Genomic DNA, 17,814 nt, shown 5'->3' on the forward strand with positions numbered 1-17,814 from the left:
AGGCAGACTAAATCACTTTTTTGCCCGCTTTGAGGACAATACAGTGCCATTGACATGGCCCGCAACTAAAACATGCGGACTCTCCTTCACTGCAGCCGATGTGAGGTAAACATTTAAACATGTCAACCCTCGCAAGGCTGCAGGCCCAGATGGCATCCCCAGCCGTGTCCTCGGAGCATGCGCAGACCAGCTGGCTGGTGTGTTTACGGACATATTCAATCAATCCCTATCCCAGTCTGTTGTTCCCACATGCTTCAAGAGGGCCACCATTGTTCCTGTTCCCAAGAAAGTTAAGGTAACTGAGCTAAACAACTACCGCCCCGTAGCACTCACTTCCGTCATCATGAAGTGCTTTGAGAGACTAGTCAAGGACCATATCACCTCCACCCTACCTGACACCCTAGACCCACTCCAATTTGCTTACCGCCCAAATAGGTCCACAGACGATGCAATCTCAACCACACTGCCCTAACCCATCTGGACAAGAGGAATACCTGTGAGAATGCTGTTCATCGACTACAGCTCGGCATTTAACACCATAGTGCCCTCCAAGCTCGTCATCAAGCTCGAGACCCTGGGTTTCGACCCCGCCCTGTGCAACTGGGTACTGGACTTCCTGACGGGCCGCCCCCAGGTGGTGAGGGTAGGCAACAACATCTCCACCCCGCTGATCCTCAACACTGGGACCCCACAAGGGTGCGTTCTGAGCCCTCTCCTGTACTCCCTGTTCACCCACAACTGCGTGGCCACGCACGCCTCCAACTGAATCATCAAGTTTGCGGACGACACAACAGTTGTAGGCTTGATTACCAACAACGACGAGACGGCCTACAGGGAGGAGGTGAGGGCCCTCTGAGTGTGGTGTCAGGAAAATAACCTCACACTCAACGTCAACAAAACTAAGGAGATGATTGTGGACTTCAGGAAACAGCAGAGGGAACACCCCCCTATCCACATCGATGGAACAGTAGTGGAGAGGGTAGTAAGTTTTAAGTTCCTCGGCATACACATCACAGACAGACTGAATTGGTCCACCCACACAGACAGCATCGTGAAGAAGGCGCAGCAGCGCCTCTTCAACCTCAGGAGGCTGAAGAAATTTGGCTTGTCACCAAAAGCACACAAACTTCTACAGATGCACAATCGAGAGCATCCTGTCGGGCTGTATCACCGCCTGGTACGGCAACTGCTCCGCCCACAACCGTAAGGCTCTCCAGAGGGTAGTGAGATCTGCACAACGCATCACCGGGGGCAAACTACCTGCCCTCCAGGACACCTACACCACCCGATGTCACAGGAAGGCCATTAAGATCATCAAGGACAACAACCACCCGAGCCACTGCCTGTTCACCCCGCTATCATCCAGAAGGCGAGGTCAGTACAGGTGCATCAAAGCTGGGACCGAGAGACTGAAAAAAGTTAAACAGCCACCACTAACATTGAGTGGCTGCTGCCAACACACTGACTCAACTCCAGAAACATTAATAATGGGAATTGATGGGAAATGTAAAATATATCACTAACCACTTTAAACAATGCTACCTAATATGTTTACATACCCTACATTGTTCATCTCATATGTATACGTATATACTGTACTCTATATCATCTACTGCATCCTTATGTAATACATGTATCACTAGCCACTTTAACTATGCCACTTTGTTTACATACTCATCTCATATGTATATACTGCACTCAATACCATCTACTGTATCTTGCCTATGCCGCTCTGTACCATCACTCATTCATATATCTTTATGTACATATTCTTTATCCCCTTACACTTGTGTCTATAAGGTAGTAGTTTTGGAATTGTTAGCTAGATTACTTGTTTATTACTGCATTGTCGGAACTAGAAGCACACGCATTTCGCTACACTCGCATTAACATCTGCTAACCATGTGTATGTGACAAATAAAATTTGATTTGATTTGAACCCCCCCCCAAAAAAAATCACAAAAATGGGACAAAAACCGAATTGAGGAACTGCATACAGATTTCTGCAAAAATATCCTCTATGTACAGCAGAAAACACCAAATAATGCATGCAGAGTAGAATTAGTTCGTTAACGCTAATTATCAAAATCCAGAAAATTACCTACAACCAAAAAGGAAGTAATTCCCAAACCTTCCAGAAAGTCATCACCTACAGAGAGATGAACCTGGAGAAGAGTCGCCTAAGCAAGCTGGTCCTGGGCCTTAGTTCAAACAGACCACACAGAGTCCTAGGACAGCAACACAATTAGACCCAACCAAATCATGAAAACTAAAATTCTTGACACACTGGAAAGAAAATACATAAAAACAGCAAACTAGAATGCTATTTGGCCTTAAAACAGAGAATACACAGTGGCAGAATTTTTGACCACTGTGACTGACCCAAAATTAAGGAAATCTTGTACAGACTCAGTGAGCATAGCTTTACGATTGAGAAAGGCCGCCGAAGGCAAACCTTGCTCTCAAAGAAGACAGGCTGTGCACACCCTAACCCAAAATGAGGTGTAAACCAAGTTGCACTTCCTAACCTGATGCCAAATGTATGACCAGGTTAGTGTCACATTTCCCTCAGACTACACAGATCCACAAAGAATTTGAAAACAAATCCAATTTTGATCAACTCTCTCTCCCATCTATCTCTCTCTACATATATAGTGAAATACCGGTGTGCAATCAAAGAAACCACAAGAAAAAGGGCAACCAGTGAAGAACAACGACCATTGTAAATACAACTTATATTTCTGTTGGTTTATTTTCCCCTGTACACTATTTGCACATATGACACTTGAAAGGTCACTTTTCTTGGAGCTTTTGTGATTCATGGTCCCTGTAAATTAGTATGTTTCAATATTGTTTATTATCTACATATGTTTACCATGCCAATAAAGGCCTTAAATTGAATTGAGAGAGCGAGAGAGACCGAGACACTTCAAGACGGAGGGAGAGAAGGGCAACATGACCACTACCACTGATTATAAGGTTGAACCCATTCCCTTAACCCCAATCCTCGTCTAAAGCCTTACCCTGATGCCAAAAGGCTGTCCAGGTCTTTTGAGTAAAACTTTGCGGTTCTTGCCCGTGTTCTTGTGGGATACTTGAATAGTTCTCCTCTTGGTGTCAGACCAGTAGACCATGTCATTGAAAACCATTACAGAGAATGGACTGGGCATTTCAGTCAGCTGCAGAAGCTTTTGTGAAGACAGATAAGAGCAAAAAGAACCGTCTTAACCAGTCACATTCCATGCTCACAGTAAAGTTCATATCTAGACATTCCATGTTTACTGTAAAGAGTATAACCATAATTCATGTTAGCTGCAGTGTTACCCTGACATTGTGTCCTTCCAGGGATACAGAGCCGATGCACTGCAGTTTTTCATCTGCCCAGTAGATTCGGTCAGTGAGAGTGTCCACCGAGAGACTGACTGGCCAGCTGAGACCACGAGTCAACACCACCTTCCTCTCAGAGCCATCCATCCCTGACCGCTCAATCTGGGGATCGCTACCAACCTCTGACCAATACATCAACCTGGGAGAGAAAGAACAATGATTAGTCTACATCAGGGGTAGGCAACCCTGGTTCTGGAGTGCCCAAGGAACTTCAAGTTTTTTATTTAACCAACCTGGAAGACCAAGTGTGTTGAATTTAGGCAATCATTACTAAACTGATCAATTAGCTCAGTTGGGACAAATTCCTGCAGTAGCTGCAGCACTCCAGGAACAGGGTTGCCTACAGCTATCAGTCTACCAAAATCTGTCCTACAGTCCACAACTTCAGACGAGTTTATGATTTATTATATTCTACTGAAGCTTTATTTTAATGCCTTGACCCTCACCCACCTTTGTGTGGCAGCTGCCCTTTCACATATATGTTTTATGACTGCTGCAAAATGAATTGCCTGTGAGGACATTGAAGTTCTGAATACTGGCTAGAGCAATTAAACATGTAAGGGGGAGGAGTGTTTTTACAATCAACATAACATTTAAAAAACGTCTTCCTTCAGGCTCAACCAAGCAGAGGAGGTTCTAAAAACAGGACAGACTTTCATACGAACTTCTAAACAGGTTGAAGAGCCAGAGGGACCTGCACATCTATCAGACTGAATTAGGCCATTTTGATTATGAAACATTTTCCCCACACCATTTACAAACCAACCACATTGGGAACCTAATGTGTGTGACCGGGAGACGCACGGACCGGGAGACACACGCAGCGGCGCACAATTGGCCCAGCGTAGTCTGAGTTAGGGGAGGGTTTGGCCGGCAGGGATGTCTTGTCCCATTGTGCTCTAGCGACTCCTGTGGCAGGCCGGGCGCATGCACGCTGACACAGTCACCAAGAGTACAGCGTGTCCGCCGACGTATTGGTGGCGCTGGCTTCCGGGTTAAGCGGGCATTGTGTCAACAAGCAGTGTGGCTTGGTTGGGTTTCGGAGGATGCACGGCTCTCGACCGTCGCTGCTCCGAGTCAGTACGGGAGTTGCAGCTATGAGTTAAGACAAGACTAACCACCAATTGGATACCATGAAACTGGGGAGATAAATGTTAAAAAATATATATGAACTATACAGACTCATATATAGGGATGTGGTTTCATTTTCACAATTCGGACAGACTGTACTTGTCATGATTTATGGGCTAAATCATTGTATGATTATTTTTATTCGATTTGTGGATTTTTTTGTTTTAATTTGATTGAATTATAGTTCTCTATAAGCATTGCTTGAAGCTCAGTTATATTCAAATCACCCTACCATCATATCTAAGCCAATGACCCCATTAGAGGAAAATTTGCAAATCAACACTGACTCATGAGCGAGAACTACAAGGAAAACAAATTGTTCAGTTCCATATTGGCTTAAATGTGTTTCTGTTTTTTCACCTCCCTCTAGAAAATGAGCTTTTAATATTCAATAAATTCTAACTACATAATTTCTGTAAATATTTTTCATTATTGATTACTTTTACCTAATGTGTATTGTTGTATAATATGTTGAATAATCACCTTCAAGTGTAAACATCATGGAACTTGAAAACAAAACTGACCTGAAGTCCCCCCCCCCCAAAAAAACAATTGAAATTCACATGAGCGCCACAATGCCTATTCCACCCATGCTCTATCAAGGTTTTCCTGCACACAGCTATGACGGTCTATTGTGCTTCAAACAATTTGTACACAGGTTGCTTTAAGTCTCAAAACCTCCTCCGAACCTAATTCACACTCTTCAGAGGGATAATGGACATTTCAGGGTCGTGTTATAAAAACAGAGTGATAGGTATATTCATTTGTATACCCTTTGGGCGGCAGCAGCCCTCACCCCCGAACCCACCCTTTGTGTGGCAGCAGCAGTAGTGAGCGAGGCTGCTCCAGATCCTCATCCAGAACCACTATGTAGTTCTGAGACTTTACTGTAGATGTGCCCAGCCTCACAGCCAGAATCTGACTGGCCAGCCCATCCAGCCAGTACAGGTTCCTGCCAACCCAGTCCACAGCTATAGAATCAGACTTCACACCTACAGAAAGAGAGCATTCTGTTAGCAAACATCTAGTAGACCGTAGGGCTGAGACTACTTGGTACTAACCCGGTCCTTGGTTAGGGTACTAACCTTTGACCAGAATGCCTGTGTCCTTGGTGTTGATGGAAGTCCACTTGATGCTCTCCTCCTCCAGACTGACCCAGTATACCCTCTGGTCTCTCCAGTCATAATCCACACAGAACACAGGGGTCTGACTAGTGGAGAGCAATGAAAGGCTGGAGCTATGCAACCCCAACACCAGCAGCTCATTCTGAACAGATGCCAGCAGGTGAGCCTCATCTACACAGACAAAATACACCATCAATATACCATGACAAAACACACCAATGACAAAACTATAATTAGACAAATCTACATTAGTTGCGTCTATTAGGTTGAGCCAGCAATGCATGTTAGAGTCGTTTCTCCCCTTAATTTCTCCATGTTAAATAATTAAATTTGGCACACTGGTTGGGAACTCAATTTCCTAAATACTCAGATGGCACTGCAATCCGCTGGCTCGTTTTCTTGCTGGAAGGATGTATAGAAAACTACAATTCTCCCATAGGGATTCTCTAGATGCCATTTGTGACCCACCATCTTTTTTCAGACTTATGTAACAACTTTGAATTGGTGTTTTACATTTGATAAAAGTACACTCAGAGCTTCAAAATTGCATATCATACACCATAGTTGGAGGAAACAACAGGAAGTAATGCTGCTTTAAAAAGTTGATATACTTAGAATCCCATTTAGGAGTAAAAAGCATTCGAACATTTGGGACCAACTGGCTTGATTTGATCTTATGTAGCAACATTTGATAAGGTTTATTTTATTTTTTACATTGGATGAGAGTAGACAGGGCTAGAATATTGTATATCATACAATAGTTGAACCCAAAAGTAATTCTGCTTTGAAAGGTAATGAACTTGTAACCTCACACTTGAGAAAATGGCCCTTGAATATTTGGTACCTACTGAGAGCTCGTCAACACACATTCAGCATTGTTCACACCCTTTTAATCTTAAGCCCCACCCATCTAAGGATTCACATGTGAGGCAATATACTAAACAACCAAAGATGACAAATAAAAGCTGGTTTGTACTTTGAGTGTGCTTGTAAATGTAATCTGGGCGTTGGTAACCTCAGAGCGGTATCAGATTGTCAGTTTGTAAATTCAGAGCATTTCGGTCTCGGAGCGTTCAGAGCACACATTGGACGCTCTGGCCGATGAGTAGGGTTGAGCCGAGTGTTCTGACCTAACAGCAGTCAAACACCCAAGCCAACTGGCCAACGTTGATGAGCTACTTCCAGACACAAATGAGAGACAGCGCACTGACCAGTTTACTCACCCTAGCAGAGCTGGTTCGGCTGGCAAAAAGATGTTTCATTGCCTGTTTACTGACACCGGCCATGTTCAATGGGTTTTGAGTGTTGGTAAATTCATCAGTTATGCGCTCTATCACAGACGAAACTGTCAAAATATTGTCTGCGAGTTTAACAGAACTGATTTTGCAGGCGAAAACCTGAGGAAAATCCAACAAGTGCGGTTTTTCCTGAATGCTCTGTTCCATTGGATGCCTTGCCTCCATTTAAAGGGATATGAACCAGATTCCTTTTCCTATGGCTTCCTCAAGCTGTGAACAGTCTAGACAGTTTCAGGCTTTTATTTTGAAAAATTTGCGATAAAGAACCCATCTCGTCAGTGGATGGCTGGGTGCCAGCAGAGTTTCTCATGCACAGCCATATTCTCTCTCGCCTATGGACGAAGCTACATTCCAGTTGACATGATCGATTATATATTGTAAAAAGAACCTGTGCTTTGATTATAAAAAACATTTGACATTTTCTGTGGACATTACGGATACTATTTGGAATCTGTCTGCGATGTCAAGACCACTCGAGCCTGTGGATTTCTGAACATAACTCATCTATGATGACTATTTCTGTAAATTGATGTGGCTCTGCAAAATCACTGGATGTTTTGGAATCAAAACCTTACTGAACCTTACTGAACATAACACGCCAATGTAAACAGATTTTTATAGAAATATGAACTCTATTGAACAAAATATACATGTATTGTTTAACATGAAGTCCTATGAGTGTCATCTGATGAAGATCAAAGGATAGTGATTCATTTTCTCCATTTCTGCTTTTTGTGACTCCTCTCTTTGGCTGGTAAAATGGCTGTGTTTCTGTGACTTGGCGCTGACCTAACAATCGCATGGTATGCTTTCGTCGTAAAGCCTTTTTCAAATCTAACACTGGTGAGATTAACACATTTTTAAAATTGTGTATAATACTTGTATATTTGATGAATTTTTATGAGATGTTTCAATTTGGCACCCTGCACTTTCACTGGCTATTGTCAAATCGATTCCGTTAACGGGATTTCAGCCCGTCTCCTCCCTAAGAAGTTAGATATTACTGCATGGTCGGAACTAGAAGCACAAGTATTTCGCTATAGTCTCATCAACTGCTCATCATCTGCTAACCATGTGCATGTGACAAATAAAATTAGATTTGTCATGCAGCAAGACAATGGTAGAAAACAATCAAATCTACGTGAAAATGGCTAAAAAGCAACAAATTTGAAGTTTTGGAATTTGCCGAGCCAAAGTCAAGACCTAATCCCAATTGTGACCCCTTTCAGAAAACTAGGCATATGTCAAGCCACAACTTCACAGGAGAGCCATTTTAAAGTGGTGTAGTCCTTAGTGAAATAATTACAATACCTTAACCAACAATACAAATATTATTCGGGTCAGAGCCATTTGCTTGACAAGTAATAGCTTAACTTTTTCTATGGCTTCCCTAATGTGTCTAGTGTCACAGTACATAGTTTCAGGCTTTTATTTTGAAAAATGAGCCTGAACGTCAACATTGTGTCAGTGGTCAGCTGGAGTCTGTTTTGTGCTTAAAAGACAAATGCGGCCATTGTTTCTCTTTCCTACTAAGAAGCCACCTGTCCCGGTTGATATATTATCGAATAGATATTTGAAAAACACCTTAAGGATTGATTATAAACAACGTTTGCCATGTTTGTCGATATTATGGAGCTAATTTGGAATATTTTTCGGAGTTGTCGTGACCGCAATTTCCAGTCGAATTCTCAGCCAAACGTGAACTAACGGAGTTATTTCGGCGACAAATTTTGGGGGAAAATGTAACATTTGCTATCTAACTGGGAGTCTCGTGAGTGAAAACATCCGAAGCTCCTCCAAGGTAAACAATTAAATTGTATTGCTTTTCTGATTTGTGACCATGTTGCCTGCTGCTAGCTAGGCATAATGCTATGCTAGGCTATCAATTAACTTACAAAAATGCTTCTTGCTTTGGCTGTAAAGCATATTTTCAAAATCTGAGATGACAGGGTGATTAACGAAAGGCTAAGCTGTGTTTCAATATATTTCACTTGTGATTTCATGAATATGAATATTTTCTAGTAATATTTTTTTACTGGTGCGCTATGCTATGCAGCAGTTGCTTCCTGATTGGATTTTTCTCAGGCTTTCGCCTGCAATATCAGTTCTGCTATACACAGACAATATTTTTACAGTTTTGGAAACTTGTGTTTTCTATCCTAAGCTGTCAATTATATGCATATTCTAGCATCTGGTCCTGAGAAATAGGCGGTTTACTTTGGGGACGTTATTTTCCAAACATTAATAGTGTCCCCTAGCTTCAAGAGTCTGTGTCACAACCACAAAATACACATGTTATCAATAGCCATTTTAAATCAGTGTATAAAGATCTTTACAGGGCTGCTTTCCTGAAGTTAGTCAAAACACTAAATTAATCCTTAAAGAGCTGGGTGGGTTAAAAGCTTAAGAGGGTGTGAACAATGCTGAATGGGTGTAGACAAAGGGCTCTCCAACAGTAGTACCAAAACATTCAAAGGCCATTTTCTCTATAGTGAGTTTACAACTTTCAAAGCAGAAATACTTTCATTGTTCCTCAACTGCTGTGTGTGATATAGCATTTTGTAGCTCTGAGACTACTTTTATCCATCGCAAAATGACACAATTTAAAATTCTGCTACATAAGAGTGATTTGAGCCAGTAAGTCACATTTCTCCTTTGCCAAGATAATCCATATCATGTGGCATATCATGAAGCTGATTAAAAAGCTTGATTATTACAAAAGGGAACCTTGTGCTGGGGACAATAAAAGACAACAAATGTTTAGTTGTCACATAAAGTTGAGGCTTACAATTGGTATGCTGAATGCAGAAATGTCCACCAGAACTGTAGCCAGAGATTTGAACGTTACTCTACCATAAGCTACCTACATTGTTTTAGAGATCTGCATACTCAGGCATGTCACCCATTGAGCATGTTTGGGATGCTCTGTATCGATGTGTACAACAGCGTGTTCCAGGTCCTGCCAATATCAAGCAACTTTGCACAGCCATTGAAGCGTGAGAACATTCCACAGGCCACAATCAACCGCCTGCTCAACCATATGTGAAGATGTGTAGCGCTGCATGAGGCAAATGGCGTTCACACTAGATAGACTTGTTTTCTGATCCACACACACCTACCTTAAGGTATCTGTGACCAACAGATGCATATTTGAATTTCCTCAACTGTACCCCAGTAAAATATTTTAAATTGTTGCATTTATAATTTGTTCAGTGTACAAAAGTTGGCCTTCAATAGTGACCATACACGCAATATTCTGGCTACTGTCGGTAGGTCGATATAACTTTTGGCATGACATTCTATAGAAACATAAATGTATGCAATTAATAGTACAATTCTTACATTAATGACTTGTTAAATACAATTAAGCAGCTTCATAATAACTAAAGGTGGCAGCAGGTAGCCTAGCGATGAGAGCATTGGGTCAGTAACCTGAAAGTTACTTGTTTGAATCCGCGAGCCGAAACATTTGTTGACATGCCCTTGAGCAACGCACTAACCCTAGTTGCTCCAGGTTTGCCGTTAAAGGCAGACCCTGGGTGTGACCGAGGGGGTGTCAGAGTTGGGATAGGCAAAAAACACATTTTATTTCACACATGCATGTTAATACACACGTAATAGGACAAATATAAGCACCCAACTAATTATTAATGTATTAAAAATATAGCCTTTAAAATGAATAGCAACAGAAAGCATGCTAACCTATAGGGCCTGCATGACCCCAACAGTCTTAATATCTGATTTATTAATTTTTATTTTATTTCACCAGGTAAGCTAGTTGAGAACATCATTTACAACTGCGACATGCCAAAGATAAAGCAAAGCAGTTCGACAGAAACAGAGTGGAATGAAATGGAATAAACAAGAAAGTATATATACAATGTGTACAAATGGCATGAGGTGGTAAGGCAATAAATAGGCCATAGTAGCAAAGTAATTACAATTTAGCAGATTAACACTGGAGTGATAGATGAGCAGATGGTGTGTAAGTAATGATACTGGTGTGCAAAAGAGCAGTGAAGTAAATACACAATATGGGGATGAGGTAGGTAGATTGGATGGGCTATTTACAGATGGACTATGTACAGCTGCAGCGAATATAGACAGACAGCATGGTAACCCATAGGCCCTGTAGAGAGAGAGCATGGTAACCCATAGGCCCTGTAGAGAGACAGCATGGTAACCCATAGGCCCTGTAGAGAGACAGCATGGTAACCCATAGGCCCTGTAGAGAGACAGCATGGTAACCCATAGGTCCTGCAGAGAGACAGCATGGTAACCCATAGGTCCTGCAGAGAGACAGCATGGTAACCCATAGGTCCTGCAGAGAGACAGCATGGTAACCCATAGGCCCTGCAGAGAGACAGCATGGTAACCCATAGGCCCTGCAGAGAGACAGCATGGTAACCCATAGGCCCTGCATGACCAAAGATTTTAAAAACTACGCCATGTCCTGAAAATTCTGTTAGGGTCAGTCGATTTTTTTGCCAATTGGCCCGGTCATGTCAGTGAGAAACAAAGTTAGCATTGGACCTGGTCTCAGCCTACGGAAAGGATAAGAAGTTTCACCCAACCAGGTGATTGCGATCAGGATAAACTCCAGGCCCCAGAAAAGACCGGTATGAATTTTGCCACACCACATTTAGGGTCTGTGTTGCCACCTCTGCTTTAAATACTATAACTTGTAAATGTCTAAAGAGCATAGCGTAACAGTCTAAAGACAACATAAGATTCCATTACTCCATAGTTTATAACTTGTTTTACTTACCTAGTTAAATAAAAATGAACAGGAATATTAACCATTTATTGCTTCAAAATATGTTAAAACGCTGTCAACTACCTTGTCCATTTCCCATCTGAGTCAGTTTATGTATTAGTCTTGGGTAAATGTAGGGTTAAGGAGTGGTTTCGCAGACAGATTTCACTTCGTCCCAGACTAGAAATTATATTGGCTGGATATTTTCCATTGATCTTGCTTTTTAGTCCAAGACTAGGCTTAATCTGTGTCTGGGAAAACCTCCCCATAATGTTTAAGTGAGTGGAATGATGTCTAACATGAAAAAATATATGTTTACATGACCAGGTACATTAATGGGGTAAACCAACTAAGAGTATGTATTAGGCTGTTTGAGAAGGTTTGAATCCTAATCAACCCATCCAATGGGAGTACATCTGTTGTGGAGGTATAGTAGATTAATTAAGCTTCAGTACTCTAGCAGTAGTTAAGCCCTTTATTCTGAAAAGCCTAGTTTCTGCATAGGTCAAAATAGCTTTTGCATTTCCTGTCTTTTTTGGCTTCAGACAAATGTAAATATTTCACTAAAACAATGTCTTAATTACCTTCAAGCAAAGACACATTTGGAGTACCTTGGGTCTTGCAGCTGTGACCATTTGGTTCCAGCAGATATCCATGGTGACAGCGACACAGGAAGGAGCTGCGGGTGTTAAGGCAGGTGTGGCTGCAGACAGGTGGTAGGACCTCATTACACTCGTCAACATCCACACAGGACACACCGTTAGCCTGGAGCCGGAAGCCTGCAGCACAGATGCACCTCTGTAGGAGACAGAAGGACCACATGTCACAGCCACACTTCTGTAGGCCAACAAGTTGGGTTTTGTTTTAACTCACCAGTCCATGGGGGCTTAGGGCATTGTCTAGGCCATGTGACTAGGGTTAAGGCGTGTTGTGTGGCATGGTCTAGGGTGTGTAGCTAGGGCGTGGCGGGGGTCATCGTTGGGCTGCAGTCTACAGGCATTACACCTAGCTAAAATATTCCTGTAGCTCTGTTGGAATAACTTTAATAGATCACTGACATCTTCTGGAAACAGAAGATGCTCTACATTGACTTAAGCCCAGCTCATAAATAGCCGACATTTACATATGTAGCCTAAGAAACAAGGTTCATGAAATGGATAACTTGCTAGTAACAGATGACATTCATATTCTGACCATCTGAAACTCACTAAGATAATACTGTTGATGATACAGTAGCAATCCGTGGTTATAACATCTACCGAAAAGACAAATGCCAACGGGGCAGTGTTGCGGTCTATATTCAGAACCACATTCCTATAAAGTTGAGGATCTCATGTTAAATACTGTTGAAGTAATAAGGCTACTGGTTTACCTCCATCTAAATACCATTCTGGTGGGAAGCTGCTATAGACCAAGTGTTATCAGCCAGTATCTGGATAACATGTAAAATTCTTGATATGTTATCACAGGTGTATTTTCTGGGTGACCTAAATATTGACTGGCTTTCATTAAGCTGCCCACTCAAGAAAAAGCTTCACACTAGTGCCTGCAAACTGGTTCAGGTTCAGTAAACCTACCAGGGGAGATATACAGCACAGGAATGAAAACATATATTGATCACATCTTAAATTATGCTTTAGATATCTGCTTTAATGCATTAAAGCAGTATCCAAATCCATTGGATGTAGTGATCACAATATGGTAGCGATATCTAGGAAAGCTTAAGTTCCAAAGGCTGGGCCTAATAGTGTGTATAAGAGGGCATACAAAACATTTGTATTGATTCCTATGACGTAAAGAATATTTGCTGGTCTGTGGTGTGTAATTAGGAGCAACCAGATACTGCATTTGACACAACAACAAAAAAAGTTTGATACGTCGCACAGACAGGAATAAAGAATTCTCCGGGAAGATGACTGATGTGCGTTTCATGATTACTACTTATGGTGCGAGTCCAGGTACATTAATTCACCCGACCTAGAATCAAATGCCGACCATATACCATCAAGAGAATTCTCTTCGGTTAGTCACAGTGTATATATTCCCCTTCGAGCAGATACGATGACCCTCAATTAACTACACTGGACTTCGTGCAAACTGGAAACCACATATCCTGAGCCCGTATTTCTAGTAGCTAGCTAGTCTAAAAAAGCAGGTTGAGGAAAATGCTACCAAAGTTCACACATTGCCTGTAGTACTCGCTCTTCAAAAACTCTCGGACACTATTACTCTCCCTTCTGGAATGCCTGCAAGGCCCTCCCCCGCCCTTCCTTTCGGGAAAGTCAGATCAAAACTCCATTCTGATTTTCCCTTCCTATAGGCAGAAACTCAAACAGGAAGTACAAGTGGTCTTGCAGGTCATATCAACCCTGGTCTGACCAATCGGAATCCTATCTTCAAGATTGTTTTGATATAGCGGACTGGGATATTCGGGTGCAGAATAACCTTGATATTTATACTGACCGAGTTCATCAGGAAGTGTATAGGGTATGTTCCCACTCACTATTAAAACCTACCTAGTCCATAAACTTTGGATAGATGGCAGCAGTTGCACAAAACTGAATGTGCGAACCACCGCATAAGGTGACTGGAGTCATGACTGTCCTGGAAGTATCCAAATAGGTCAGATCAGCTTGGAAATAAATATTCAGCCAGACCCTTTTTCAGTCGCAGAGGGGAACTGGTGGGGGGGGGGGGGGGGGGGGGGGTGACAGCAAACACCCCGATGTAAATCAAGTACAAGAACTTTCAGCCATCTTCCTCTCCAAATTCACACAGGAATATGCCTTTGTTACAGACATTCGCCCCCCGAAACTAACACTTTCTAAAGCGAATACTGTCAAAATATTTTTACAGAATGTGGGGAATGGTCAGAGGCGATCTAAAGAATGTCATGTGACCCGATTCAGGAAACTAGGCGTATGTCGCAAGTCACGACTTCATAGGAGAGATATTTGAACAAATCTCTTTGGGAAGTAATTGCATTCGAACATGAACTTTCTTACGATTAAAATGGTTAAATTAGGAGCCTTGTTGGTTAAGCCACAATGCTAGCAACCTTCCCATTAGCCATGATTGGCTGAGATGAGTGGGCTGGACATGCCAAGAGAGGCATTCAGATTTGTCTGCCATATTGAAGACTTTATTTGAGTTCGTCAGACTTGATAATCCTGTCTAATGCAGTTTCTTTTTAAAGTAGTGGAGCTGCATAAGTTGCTCTCCATTTTCTGGAGGATCACGTTTTGAAATCATTGGAATTAGAGTATGATAGCTAAGGAGACGTAGAAAACCAGTCTTCAGATTATATCTTCAAACTAAGGGCAACCGTGGTATTGCATTCCTGATAAACGCGTCCATGATGCATGTTGATGTATACAGGTAAGACAGCTAGCTACATTCGGATACACGTTTTCTAATTCCGACAAAGTGGTTTCATTTCAAGATAAAGTGACTGTTAGCTAATGTTGGCTGGCATTACTTGTTTCCCAGAGCCGTTTGCTTTTCTAGTTAGAGCCTAATGTTAGCTAGCTCACATTGGACCTGGTTGGTTTGCTCCCAGCACTGTGGAATTGTTGCCACTTCATTCATTGTTGTTTAACTAGCTAATGTTAGCTGGCTGCTTCGTTAGCTTACATTATGTGACATGTCTACAGCACCCATTGAATATGGCCGCGGTCAGTAAACGTCTGCAAAAAAGCGTAATGAAATTGTTGCCAGCAGAGCGGTTTAGGCTGTTTATGTTATCCAGAGGTAAACAAATCATCGGCCAGAGCGTCAAATGTGCGCTCCAAGAGCAAAACGGGATGGTGGGGATAAAGCTTAAGAGGATGTGAATGATGCTTAATGGTGTAGACAGAGCCTTTCACTAGATACCAAAACATTCAAAGACCATTTTCTCAATTGGGTTTACAAGTTGAGTTTACAACTTTCAAAGCAGATTTGCTTTCCAAAAACAATTTCACATTGCTACATAAGACCGAATCCAGGTGGTGAGTAACATTTGCTTATTTTGTGATGCCATTAAAAATAGACGAAATACTGTGACTTGAAACGTATACACACACACTGTGTGAAGTGTCCATCCTCTGTTGTGTAAAATATGAACAATGTGTTTTTGTTGATAATATGATCAATTTCCTCTTAGAAACTTTTCTATAACTTTGTACAAGTAAGTAGTCACCACCCCCTTGAGAAAGGTCAGATGGCATGTCAGCCTCATGAACTGCCCCTTTTGAAGAACTGTATAAAATGTGTTAATTAACCTAGACCAGAAAGGCGTCGAGCTGCAGCTCACGTCTAAAGCGGTTTTAACTCTGAAATCTCAATGAGGTAGAGGCGAGAAGCTCACCTCCCGGATAAATCACTGGTACAGCAGTATTTATGCTGCAGTAGTTTGTGTCGGGGGGCTGGGGTCAGTTTGTTATATCTGGAGTACTTCTCCTGTCCTATTCGGTGTCCTGTGTGAATCTAAGTGTGCGTTCTCTAATTCTCTCCTTCTCTCTTTCTTTCTCTCTCGGAGGACCTGAGCCCTAGGACCATGCCCCAGGACTACCTGACATGACTCCTTGCTGTCCCCAGTCCACCTGGCCATGCTGCTGCTCCAGTTTCAACTTCCACCTGACTGTGCTGCTGCTCCAGTTTCAACTGTTCTGCCTTAATAATAATAATAATAATAATAATAATAATAATAATAATAATAATAATAATAATAATAATAATAATAATAATAATAATAATAATAATAATATTATTATTATTATTAATATTCGACCATGCTGGTCATTTATGAACATTTGAACATCTTGGCCATGTTCTGTTATAATCTCCACCCGGCACAGCCAGAAGAGGACTGGCCACCCCACATAGCCTGGTTCCTCTCTAGGTTTTGGCCTTTCTAGGGAGTTTTTCCTAGCCACCGTGCTTCTACACCTGCATTGCTTGCTGTTTGGGGTTTTCGGCTGGGTTTCTGTACAGCACTTTGAGATATCAGCTGATGTACGAAGGGCTATATAAATAAATTTGATTTGATTTGATTAACTGCCCTAAGTATCCAGAAAAGTTCATTTAAGTGGGACCATTCTACTACTCAACACCCCACTAGGAACCATTGACACGACTGGCTAGCTCATCTACAATGACTCATTTTCCAGAGTGAATGGAAGAACAGATGGATGGGGACCCCTTTTGGACAATCAGAACGTTACAAGTGTGCCGTGGAAAGGCCCAACCAACCCCTTTCCAAGGCCCTGTAGGAGAAATACACTAAGAACCAAATACATTCATGATTTTACTCCAAACAGACGGTGGTTCGTGTGCAAAGTACATTATTACTGTCCCTATTGAACAGCTCAGACATATGTAGCAGGGACCCCAGACAATCACGGATTACAAAGGGGAAACCAGCCACGTCGGACACCGACGTCTTGCTCCAGGACATGTTAACTGCCTTCTTCACCCTCTGAGGATAACATGGCACCACTGACACAGGCCTCTCGAGGATTGTTGGCTCTCATTCTCCGTGGCCGACGTGAGTAAGACATTAAAGCGTGTTAACCCTTGCATGGCTGGCAGCCCAGACATCCCTAGCCGCATCCTCAGAGACTAACTGGCTGGAGTGTTTACAGACATATTAAATCTCTACTTAGCCCAGTCTGCTGTCCCCATTTAATTCAAGATGTCCACCATTGTTCCTGTACCCAAGAAAACAAAAGGTAACTAAATGATTATCATCCCATAGCACTCACCTCCACCATACCCGACACCCTAGACACTTCAATTTGCATACCGTCCTAAAAGATGCAATCGCCATCACTTGCAAATGGCCATATCCAATCTGGACAAGAGGAATACTTCCAGTACCAGTCAAAAGTTTGGACACCTACTCATTCAAGGGTATTTCTTCTTTACTTTTTTCTACATTGTAAAATAGTGAATCCATCAAAACGGTTGTAACCCCCCAAGCATTTTACATTAGATTCTTCAAAGTAGTCACCCTTTACCTTGACAGCTTTGCAGTCTTCGCATTCTCTCAACCAGCTTCATGAAGAATGATTATCCAACAGTCTTGGACTTCCCACATGAGCACTTGTTTGCGGCTTTTCCTTCACTCGGAGGTCCA

The 17,814-nt window shown here is 42.1% G+C and overlaps 1 protein-coding gene across 3 annotated transcripts in view; it reads right to left on the reverse strand.

The window, feature by feature from the left end:
* Positions 1–17,814, reverse strand: part of LOC109887249 (low-density lipoprotein receptor-related protein 2) — a 102,070-nt gene that overhangs the window by 27,580 nt on the left and 56,676 nt on the right. For all 3 annotated transcript variants that reach the window (XM_031816449.1, XM_031816447.1, XM_031816448.1), the window contains 5 exons: positions 12,308–12,494; positions 5,604–5,813; positions 5,327–5,510; positions 3,325–3,526; positions 3,024–3,188 (listed from right to left, as the gene is read on the reverse strand). In XM_031816449.1, coding sequence (XP_031672309.1) covers positions 3,024–3,188; positions 3,325–3,526; positions 5,327–5,510; positions 5,604–5,813; positions 12,308–12,494 — 948 coding nt within the window. The remainder of the gene's footprint in view (positions 1–3,023; positions 3,189–3,324; positions 3,527–5,326; positions 5,511–5,603; positions 5,814–12,307; positions 12,495–17,814) is intronic.

The sequence above is a fragment of the Oncorhynchus kisutch genome, unplaced genomic scaffold (assembly GCF_002021735.2).
Source record: "Oncorhynchus kisutch isolate 150728-3 unplaced genomic scaffold, Okis_V2 scaffold799, whole genome shotgun sequence".
NCBI lineage: Eukaryota > Metazoa > Chordata > Actinopteri > Salmoniformes > Salmonidae > Oncorhynchus > Oncorhynchus kisutch.